At 41.4% G+C, this 11,306-nt stretch overlaps 1 protein-coding gene across 8 annotated transcripts in view; it reads right to left on the bottom strand.

The window, feature by feature from the left end:
- Positions 1-1,075: 1,075 nt before the first annotated feature.
- LOC125452974 (V-type proton ATPase subunit C 1-A-like) overlaps positions 1,076-11,306 on the bottom strand; it is an 84,102-nt gene continuing 73,871 nt past the window's right edge. For 7 of the 8 annotated variants that reach the window (XM_048531990.2, XM_059645620.1, XM_048531996.2 and 4 more), the window contains one exon: positions 1,076-1,449. In XM_048531990.2, coding sequence (XP_048387947.1) covers positions 1,354-1,449 — 96 coding nt within the window. In that variant the 3' untranslated portion in view covers positions 1,076-1,353. Of the gene's footprint in view, positions 1,450-3,559; positions 3,635-11,306 lie in introns of all 8 variants that reach the window. The other variant, XM_048531992.2, reaches the window with a different exon arrangement.

The following is an 11,306-nucleotide window of genomic DNA, read 5'->3' as shown; positions in this document are numbered from 1 at the left end:
ATCTCTCTGCAGCCTCATGACACGTTTGATTCACATACAGTACACTTCTCCCAACGGTCTCTTATGGATTGGACCAGGCTGCATCTCATGGCTGCTTTCTCACTCTCTTAGCATTCACTCACTTTGTTTCTGAGGAGGACAAGCTCACAGAACATACTCTATTTCCAGTACTTTGCTTGCTCTTAGTGTTTACTCACACTTAGCTTCCCTGCCTTGCCTATTTGCACTTTACCTCCTCATCCAGAGTTAATTGTTTTGTAGTTAAGCACAGTCACAAAACCAGACAGCTTGTCATGCTTGTCAGCAGTCAAGTAGATGGGCATGTTGCTGTGCAGCACATTGCTACATCAATCCCACACCCATACACCAGTAGGTGTACAGGCCATATTCATTACCTGTGCTGTAAACAAATGGTAATGTCTCCAAGTCTAAGGGAGTAGACTTGGTGCCCGTGTAGGTGGGGTAAAGATGTTGAGATGTCCAAAGTGAGGTGGCACAATGGCTGGGACCTGGATTCAATTCCACCCTCAGACAACTGTGTGGAGTTTGCACATTCTCCTGGTGTCTGTGTGGGTTTGCTCACGTTTCCTCCTGCAGTCCAAAGATGTGTGGGTTAGATAGGTTGGCCGTGGGAAATCCAGAAATACTGGGATAGGATAGGAAGATGGGTCAGTGTGGACTCGATTGGCTGAATGACCTGCTTCCACACTGTAGCGATTCTAAGTGAGTAAGCAGCACAGAGGTTATTAAGGTAGGGGCAATAGCCAGTGACAGGAGATGTTGCAGGCAGTAGAGAGTAGAGAGCCTGAGCCTTAGTTGCAAGTGGTACAACTGTAACTTAAAAGAATCAAAGAAAATTAAACAAGGATTTGTTTTTAAATCTTAAAGCTACAATAAGAGAAAGCTCAATTAACTGAAAGCAAATAAAGTACATCATGTAAGTGTTTTTGTTATTGTGTAGACAAATTAATATTTGACGTAAAAAAATCACAAATTCAACAACAATGATGATTGGAGTTTGAATCATTTGGCTAGGTAAAAACATGAAATGGATAAGAGAAACAGTTCAGGGTAATATACTCACAAAGGTATGTTTTATTTGTAATCAATATTTGCTAATAAGACAGGCATACTGAGTTTTTCATTTAAAATGTGTAAAAGACAAGCCTCAACAATCATTACATTTTAAAATCTGATTTGAATTAAGGTAAAGATTTTTAATAATTACCAAGCGACACACTTCCATGTGTACATGTTTTTGCATGTGCATGAGATTTTTTGTACTTCGTTTTTAAAACCCATCCTATAAGGAAATTCAAGAGGCACCCATTCTTTCTTATTTTGGTCAAAGATTTACTTAAATTTAAATAAATCAATGTCAATCTTGAAGTAGACATAAGCATAGTAATCTTGTTGGCTGACATTCAGTCCAGGGATGTCCATGGTGACCTGCAATAGAAATGGAATCAGCACAGTATTAAGTTATTTCAATAATAAGGGTCTTAAGATCACATGATATGTATGGATGACGACAGCTGTTTGGCCTATTTTAGCTCATCCATTCAGAAGGACACTATAGCTCTTGCCATGATCAAAGCCATAAACAATTCCAGAGCTTAAGCATCCATCACCCTATGCAGAAGTCACTTGCAAATGCTGATGACATCCTGTGACCAGGAAGAATTTTTCTAGCAATCTCCCATTTTCTGTTAACAATTATGTACAAATGTCCTATTGCTGCAGGATAATAAAATGTGAGGCTGGATGAACACAGCAGGCCAAGCAGCATCTCAGGAGCACCTGAGGTGCTGCTTGGCCTGCTGTGTTCATCCAGCCTCACATTTTATTATCTTGGAATTCTCCAGCATCTGCAGTTCCCATTATCTCTGATCCTATTGCTGCAGTTTAGTTTGATATATTATTCCAGATCCAAACTTTATCATGCAGATGATTATTTTTTGCGTACCCATAAAGTCACCTTCTTTCAAGGCTATCAAGCAAAAGTCGCTCTAGTCTATCCTCATGACCAAGTCCCCTGACAACACATGATCAATTCTAGTCAATGAACCATTTAGAAACAAGATTTTTAATCAGGGCCGGGGGAGGGGGAGGGCTGGGTTGGAGTGAGGTCAAATTTTCAGCACCATGGGACTGTCAGATCTATACTCAAACTGTGCTCATGTTGTTTTAATAGGTATGCTTCAGGGAGCAAGTGAAGTCCTTGATCAGGCAGATAAAAGCATCACGGAAATTTAAAAGTCAGGCAGCTGTGGCATCAATCACACTTAACAGTGTTTTAACTTTGCATTGCAAAATCAGTGTTCAGGCAGGCACTGTAAAGTAAACATGTTGCCATGTGATGTTAGCCCAGAAAGGGCTAACAGTTTGCAGGCATTGAAGTATGTTGTCTTTTTTTATGGGTAATGAAAAGCCACAGTATTTCTTCAGACTCTTCAAGAAAGCCTTGGATCTCCCATGACCCAGGTTCCAATCCTTTCCAATTGCGTCCCCTGACTATGCCCTCCTACTTTACCGATCATTATGTCATATCACTGACATTAAGCTGAGATGGGAGTTAGGCCTGCTCTATTGAAATAAGGCCCTTGGGTTAAAACGTTATTCCCCAATTCAACACTGGGATTGAAGAAATAATCTCATGGCTCTGTCCTGAACAGCACCAACGAACTGAAGATCTTCTTGTGTTCCAGTAACCAGAAGACATGGTGACTCACTGGGGCACTCTACAGTTTTTTCAACATGATTCCTTTGCCTTTTATTCTGATTATTTTGGCCATATTGTTCAGCATTATATCTAATTTAACGATTGCGGACTTGTGTCACTTGGGTCAGAGCTGATTTTCTCAAAGAAGGGAGTGTCACGTAGATCTTCTATCCACTCAAGAATCTTTTGTTTACAAATAGAAATCAGCAAAGAGCAGTTCCCAAGGCCCACTGCACCAATCTAGTCTTCCCCTACCCATTGGCACTAGTTCTTGCTTGTGAGCCAGCATCAAAAATCCCTGCATTTCTGAGTTCTTATTCATCATTTTTATTCTTGAACCAGGGAGGATAAGACATGAGGGATAGATAATCTGCAACTGAGCAGCCAGTCTACTAAAACATGTATGCTGTTTAATTTCATCCTTAGTTATTTCAACACCATTTCTGGAGCTGTCTTTGGGACCAAGTGAAATCCTGGACTTACGTACCATCAACAGGATCAACCCAGTAGATTCACAGAGGCAGCCTCCTAAGATAGGTGGATTCCCATTGCTGCTGGACCAAAGAGCATTGGCAGCTGTCAACTCTTGTGATCAACACAACAGCTAAACATAGAAGCTCTTTTACAGAATCTCTACATTGTGGAAACAGGCCCTTCGGCCAACAAGTCCACACGAACCTTCAGAGCATCACACCCAGACCCATCCCCCTATAACCCACCTTATCTATTCATCCCGGAATGCTACAGGCAATTTAGCATGGCCAATGCACCTAGTCTGCATTTCCTGGGACTGAGGGAGGAAATTTGGAGACTTAAGAATGAAACAAAAAGTCATACATGTCAGGCAGGCAGACTCTTCCAGATGGCTCAAAAACAAAAGTTGCTGGAAAAGCTCAGCAGGTCTGGCAGCATCTGTGAAGGAAAAAACAGAGTTAATGTTTCAGGTCTGATGACTCTTTTGGCAACTAATATCATGTCAACAGTTCTCAATGAACAGATCAAGCTTAGGTAAAAGGCCGGAGGAGGACAGCATTGGAACTTGGCAAAAGGGTCTATAGAACGGACAAGGACTCTTGTCCAAAAAAATGAGCATGGAGGCAAAGACGGAGGAAGACGAGTTTGGCATCATGGCGTGCCCGAAATTCGCTCAAGTGGGGACACGGAGAGATAGAGGCCTTCACTGAGTACAGAACATTCAGCATCGAAGAGCAGAAGGTTAGGAGGGATTGTGAATACCCCACAGGAGGTTGGGGAGTTGAGTGAAGGGATGAAGTCAGAGGGAAGGGTAGGAGAGGAAAGTTCCAGAGGGCCATGTGTATCTTTGAGTTGTTGCATCTTGTGGGCCTTGATGCCTGAAAGGAAAAGAAAAAGCTTCTAGTTAGCACGACGAATGAGCTGGAGGATTAAGTGGAACTGTGGAGTGGTGCAACGCTGAGCCAGTATGTTGCAATGCTGTTGGAGAGAGAGGTTGAAAGTATGCATTGACGCTGCATGGCACTGAGTGTGGATCTCGGGATGCGGTGAGAGCAGCTGCCCATGGAACGTTGAACATTACAGAGATATCTGTGATCCATGAGGATTCAAAACATGAGGGATGAAAATTCAGTTGGAATCCACTTGGGGTGAGTCTGAGCTAGAGGCAGTCACTGAAGAATGTGATGTGATTCAATTCTGAGGAAGGGTCACCAGACCCAAGGCATTAACTCTGTTTTTTCCTCACAGACACTACCAGACCTGCTGAGCTTTTCCAGCAACTTTGTTTTTGTTCCTGATTTATAGCATCCACAGTTCTTCTGTTTTTTTCAGATGGCCTTTTGGAGGTACAGGGACTGCCTTTCCCACCCATAGCCCCTCTCTATGGCATGGAGTTTCCAGTTAAGATGGCTTTCCCCAATTCACAAACCCCATTCTGTCCCAGAATGCACCAAGGAAACTGGCTCCATGGACCTGACTGCTTCCCAATGTGTTAGGGCCTCTCCTGATAAAAAAAAAATCATACCCCCAACAGTACAACTTTTCCTTTGTGGGGAGACTGTCTTGTGACCAAATGTTAAATAGATTGGGACTCTACCCATTGGAGTTTAGGAGAATGAGAGATGATCCATTGAAACATATAGGATTCGTAAGGGGGTTGACAGGGTAAATGCTGAGGTGATGTTTTCCCTCATGGGAAGAGTCTCAGATTAGAAGGGAGATAAAGACTAAGTTAGGAGGAAATTCTTTTCTCAGAAGGGTGTGAATCTTTGAAACTCTACCACATAGCACAGTGGGGTCACAGTCTTTGTGTATGTTTAAGGCTGAGAGAGATAGATTCTTAATCAGTAGGGTTACAGGGAAGGGGCTGGAAAGTGCACGTGAGGTATGTTGGATCATCTATGATCCTATAGAATGGCAGAGCAGGCACGAGGGACCAAACAGCCTATTCCTGTTCCTACCTGTTAGGGTCTTAACTGGTATGTTACACATGCTCAGCCAGATGCCCCCACCTCTGTTCAGGACATGGCTGAACTGTCTCCCTTCCTGTGACCGGGAATCTTCCCTGGTGGCAAGAATAATCAGGAAGCCATGTCATCATGGTTCCTTGCGATTTCTTTTATACCCCAGCAAAATTTATCCGTGGTCTATGTGCTTAAATAAATTGTGAGAGAATCCAGAGCTCCGTTTAGGACTTTCTTGGAAGAAAGAACCGTATTGGCAATTTAATCACAGGAGAAGAGCTAGAAAAGGATGAGTATACAGAGAATTCAGTGGCAAGAAGGTTATTTGTTTTTTCTGTATCTGGAGCCACCATATAATTTAATTAAATAGCCAATAAAGCATTTGCAGTTTCAAAAGTGGGATCTGTGGAATATTGTTAATTCATTATAAAACAAGCAAAATAAATGGTAAAATACATGTGAAGGTCACATGATTTTTCTTGTTTCTGATTGATGCCATCAAGGTTTTCCCAAATATCTGCTCAAATGAAAATATTGAATCTGTTCATCCCAAATATGAATGTAATAAGAACAAAACATAAATAGCTTAACAAAAGTAAACAAATTGTAAACAATTAAGGCAATAGAATATTCTGAGAACATATGCCTCGAATGCAAGACCCTTCATAAAATTTGTATTGACTTGACATCAAGGTCCTCAGAGAGATCAATTTCTTGAGCTTCATATACCAAATTCTCTTGGAATTCTTGAATATTTATCCAGTGCTTGGAATTTACAAGCGAACAATGCAAATGATAATTACACAAATTATAAAATAAATTTCTCCGGTAAAGGGAAAAATGAAACCATTTTTACTCATGTCTGGTTCTGACAGTAGACTTTAGTTAGACTTACAAAGTACTCCCTTACCACCTATTGGTAGGAACACAGTACTGCTAGAAATGTTTTTGTTCCTTCAAATGTATTTGGAATATAATAGTCCTGCATTTCCACAGAATCAGTGAGTTTGAGGTCCACATATGCTAAGTATTAGCCTCTTTTCTCCCCAAGCACCAAAGCAAGGAATGTAGAATGGTGGAAGGGAATTCATAAATAAGCAGTATCTGTAATCTTAGCTTATTTAGCGATCAGCAGCCTGAATTCCGCAAAACCTAACATCTATGTCTGTCAACTGGAGAAAACTGCATCCGCTGTGGCAATGGTCTATACCTCCAAAAATGGCACCATTCACCTTTCTCTGAGACAACTGATGGAATGTACTTTTTAACTGAGCCAATTGAACTGGCAAGCAACTTGATGCTACTGTGTGCACCATATAACAACTCCTGTTCAGTCTGGGAATGTCGTAAATTGGGCCAAGGATTCTCAGCTTCGTTTTTCTCATTCATAGCAACATAGTTCCAAGTTAGGAACCTAGCAGTAATGATGATCTGGTGCCTGCTACCTATGTTCTTACAGATGGTACAGGTTGTGGATTTGAGAGGCACAATTGAAGAAGCTCGCTCTTGCTCACTCCTGCATCCTCTATTATTCAGGTTAGAGCCATAGAAGTTTACAGCATGTAACTAGGCCCTTTGGCCCAACTTGTCTATGATGCCCAGTTTCAACAATTAATCTAGTCCCATTTGCCTGCATTGGTCCATATCCCTCCGACCCTATCCCATCCACGTACCTATCCAAATGTTTCTTAAATGACAAAATTGTACTCACCTCCATCATTATCTCTGGCAGCCCATTCCACTCACCACACACTGTGTGGAAAAATTGCTCCTCTGAACGTTTATGCATCTCTCCCCTCTCACCTTAAAGCTATCTCTCTAGTTTTAGACTGCCCTAGCATGGAGAAAAGCTGTTGGCTATCCACCCTATCTATGTCTTGCATATTTTTATAGACTCTACAAGGTCAGCCCTTGTCTCCTACACTCCAGGGAAAAAGACCCAGTCTATCCAGCCTCTTCCAGTTCAAATAGCATCCTAGTAAATCTTTTCTGCACACCTTCTAGTTTAATTATATCCTTTTTTATACAAGGGCGTCCAGAACTACATGCAGTGCTCCAAATATGGCCTTACCAACGTCTAGCTATATCACTTTCACTGGTAGCCATGATACGGAGATGTCAGTGTTGGATTGGGGTGGACAAATCACAAGTCACATGACACCAGGTTATGGTCCAACAGGTTTATTTGAAAGCACAAACTTCCAGAGTACTGCTTCTTCATCTGGCAATTTGAAAGCTTGTGATTTCAAATGAACCTGCTGGACCACAACCTGGCATCGTGTGACTTCTGACCTTACATTTACTTTCCTCAGCAGGCTATTTGATTTTATCAGTTATTGGTTACTAAAAATAAAGCTTTGTTGCACAACCAAAACAAAGATTCAATTCACCCCCGGCTACAGTCCCATCTTGATTACAAGCTTGACCATGGTCTTCAACAATAACCTGCTTTATATGCAGCCTTTCATTTAAAATTCCAAAGCTCCTCATAGTCTTTGACATAGGTTTAATTTATATGAATGGTTTACATTCATGATATTGGATTAGTTCTATTATCAAGTGTTCAATGAGACATTGGTCTGCCCAATTAAAAGTCTTGAATTCTTAAGGAGTAGAGAATAGCATACTGATCTCAGTAAGAATAACAAGTGATGCCAGCAGGGTGGGTTCAATTCCCACACCAGCTGAGATTACCATGAAGGACTCTCCATCTCAACCTATCCCCTTGCCTGAGGTATGGTGACCTTAAGGTTAAATCACCACCAATCACCTCTCTCTAATTAGAAAATAGCCCAGTGGTCTGGTAAGAGTATGATGGCTTTATCCCTTTACTGGAGACATATTCTTAGTTGTGAGAATAGCAAAGCAAAGAATGATTCCCAGTAAACACCAATATTGAGCAAAACCCTTCACTTTTTCAACATGCAAGTGGCAGCTTCTCAATGGTCATTAAACTATTCAGATGGATCTCTAAATAAAAAATAAATTAGAACTGTAGGTGTGTCAGGTTGAGAACTGTGGGGAGAGAGAATTGGAGGTTTAGTGATTGCAATGAGGTTGGTCAGGTGGACTGCATAGAATAGCAGCTCCCTGATTGGGGCTGTCAATCTGCTCCAATCAGGGAGCCCCGGCTGACAGATAAGAACAGGAATGTCAGAGGTTCTCTTCGTTCTGAGAGCTGGCTCTGAGGGAGCTGGATCAGTGTCCCAGACTTGCCATGTGTAAATGAAGGGGGACTTGGTGACAGGATACCTGCCTCTGTGGAGTTATTTCAAGGAGCAAGGGCAGTGTGGTGGCTTTCAGTGCTCTCAACTAGTATCCCTGCCCGCAACCATTCCCAGAGAGAGGCAACTACGTTGGCAGGGTTTTCTCACCTGGTGGAAAGGCACAGTGGTGAGTTAAAGTCTTAAGTGGTTGTTATATGATCACTTAAAAGCCTTAATTGGTAATGGATTGAACTTTGTCACCCAAAACTTATTTGCTGCGGTCAAGTTTCCATTTGTCCTTCTCACCAACTACAAGAGAATGGAAAATTGTGTCCTTTTTTTTTGCACTCTCCTAGTCTCACCACTATTTCTCCATTAAATACTATCAGTTGGCATGTATTTCCACACCGCTGCCCATGGAAACAAAAGTTCAATTCAGAAACTTTGTCTTGGAAAATTAACCATTAGCACAACTCGGGGTAACTTAATGCTGAATACAGGAAGTTATTGTTGCTTTGCACATTGTATTTCCAGGGAGTACACTGGACCAACATTGATAGCTAGCACCTTACTGTGATCAAAGTGTTGTTAAAGAAAAAGTTGTTTCATATGTGAAAAGACGCAAGTTGGATAGCTCTTTTTTTTGAAAAAAAACCCTATGTCCATTGATAGCAGCTTCTCAATTTGCTGGTTAAGAACAGTAACCAGATTGCAGCATAAATAGTATACTGTTGCGTTACTAATGAAAATGCTTCATGGCTTTGCTGCCACTCCTGCTGCTGGTCCCCAGCAGGATCTTTCTGCTCTAGTAGCCAGTGTTGAGTAGAACCCCCTGACATTGGACCCTGGCTGCCATCTCTGATTGATTAATTAAGATGTGCTCTCTGGAACCGTCACATCTGATTTGTCAGAGATAATGGGAACTGCAGATGCTGGAGAATCCAAGATAATAAAGTGTGAAGCTGGATGAACACAGCAAGCCAAGCAGCATCTCAGGAGCACAAAAGCTGACGTTTCGGGCCTAGGCCCTTCTGATGATCTCGGTCTAGGCCCGAAACGTCAGCTTTTGTACTCCTGAGATGCTGCTTGGCCTGCTGTGTTCATCCAGCTTCACACTTTATTATCTTACATGTGATTTGTCATTTGTGTTACAGTCACCTCTGGGTTCTCAGCCTGCTATCAGGCCCACCTGCAAAATTTGGCCCGTGATCTGTTTTGATAACATTTCCTCTCACTTGTTTCCTGAATAAATATGCAACATTTAGAGTTGGACAAATTACTTTTAAAAAATACAATAAAATTGAAATACCAATCCATTTCCTATCAGAGTTTCACAGAATCCCCGTATGGTGGAAGCAGGCCATTTGGCCCATAGCAACCCTCAAACACTATCCCACCCAGACCTGCCCCATTAACCTATCCTTGTAACACTGCATTTCCCAAGGCTAATCTGCCAAGCCTGCACATCTCTGGACACTATGGGCAATTCAGCATTGTCAATCCATCTAACCCACACATCTTTGCACTATGGGAAGAAACTGAAGCATCTGGAGGTAACCCACACAGACACAGGGAGAATATGCAAACACCCCACAGACAATCACCAGAGGATGAGAATCAAACCTAGGTCCCTGGTGATGTGAGGCAGCAGTGTTAATCACTGAGCCAACCTGCCACCAATTTTGTACTTGGATGTTTGCTGATTGTCAAATGTCTTATATCAACTACTCTGTAACAATTACCATAATAATGGTGAGATTTTATCCCTTAGTAACAATTACAACTGATGTAGTGTTTGTTTTTAAAAGTGTCATAGGAAACTAAGCTTTTGACTTGAAATTACTATTAGAACAGAGAGTTGCTGAGGCAGAAACTGTTTCCTTCCAGAGATTGGTTTTTGGATTGCTGTAACACAAATGACAAATCAAGTTGTTTCCCTCTTTGCTCTAGACTTCAAATGACTCGAAGGATGCAATAACTTGTCATACAGAAATCAAATTTTCAGTAGGCTATGTTGCATAAGGCTTTTTGTTGTAAGTATATAGAATAAATATTAGATCTATTACTGTAACTAAGTAAGGAATTTCACAAATTCTATGAAGTGTTTTAAATTATTTTATATTGGTTGTAAGCAACACCAGCATCACTGATGAGTCCTTTGTCCCTCTGCACCCCCTGTTTTTATTTTGGAATCCATTTGATTTCTCCAGTTGCAGTTCTTGACAATTGCCACTTGTTGGTAGATATCCAAGCAAACTGCTGAGTTTGCCACAGCAGTCCTTGTAATGATGGTGCTCCCACAACGCAACGAGCTGTTGCTGACAAAGGAATGCTGATATATGCAAATTTTCTGGTACATTTTTTGCTGCTCTATTTGCTTAAGTAAAAAGCTGGTTTTGGAAGGCTAATTATTGTGCACAAAATAGTTTAATATCTCATCCAAAAGATGGCACCTTGAACGGTGCAGCACAACTATGTAACTGCACTGGATTGTAAACTTCAAGATTCCGGTGCACATGTTGGAGTGGTGCTTGATCAAAAGACCATCAGATATAGGAACAGAAGTAGACCTTTCAGCCCATCAAGTCTACTCCACTGTTCAATGAAATCATGGCTGATCTGATAATCTTCAACTGTATTTTCCTGCCTTTTCTCTATAATCCCTGACTTCTTACTGATTAAAAAAAGAACTGTCTATCTTAGCCTTGAATATGGTCAATGACCCAGCCTTAACAGCCCTCTACAATATAGAATTCTAAAGATTCACAACCTTCTGAGAGGGGAAATATCCTCACCTCTGGCTTAAATATGTTACCCCTCATTCTTGGACCCACAGCCTTAAAACTCAGGGGTGAGTTTTTTTTTCCCCCATGAGATGTAGGTGTCAAAGCCAACATTAGTTTCCTATTCCTAAATTACTTCTGAGAAGGTGGTGATGAG

Source organism: Stegostoma tigrinum, chromosome 4, assembly GCF_030684315.1.
Source record: "Stegostoma tigrinum isolate sSteTig4 chromosome 4, sSteTig4.hap1, whole genome shotgun sequence".
In the NCBI taxonomy this organism is placed as follows: domain Eukaryota; kingdom Metazoa; phylum Chordata; class Chondrichthyes; order Orectolobiformes; family Stegostomatidae; genus Stegostoma; species Stegostoma tigrinum.
Note: the sequence above shows the minus strand (reverse complement) of the source record. Positions and strands in the feature narration are given on the sequence as shown.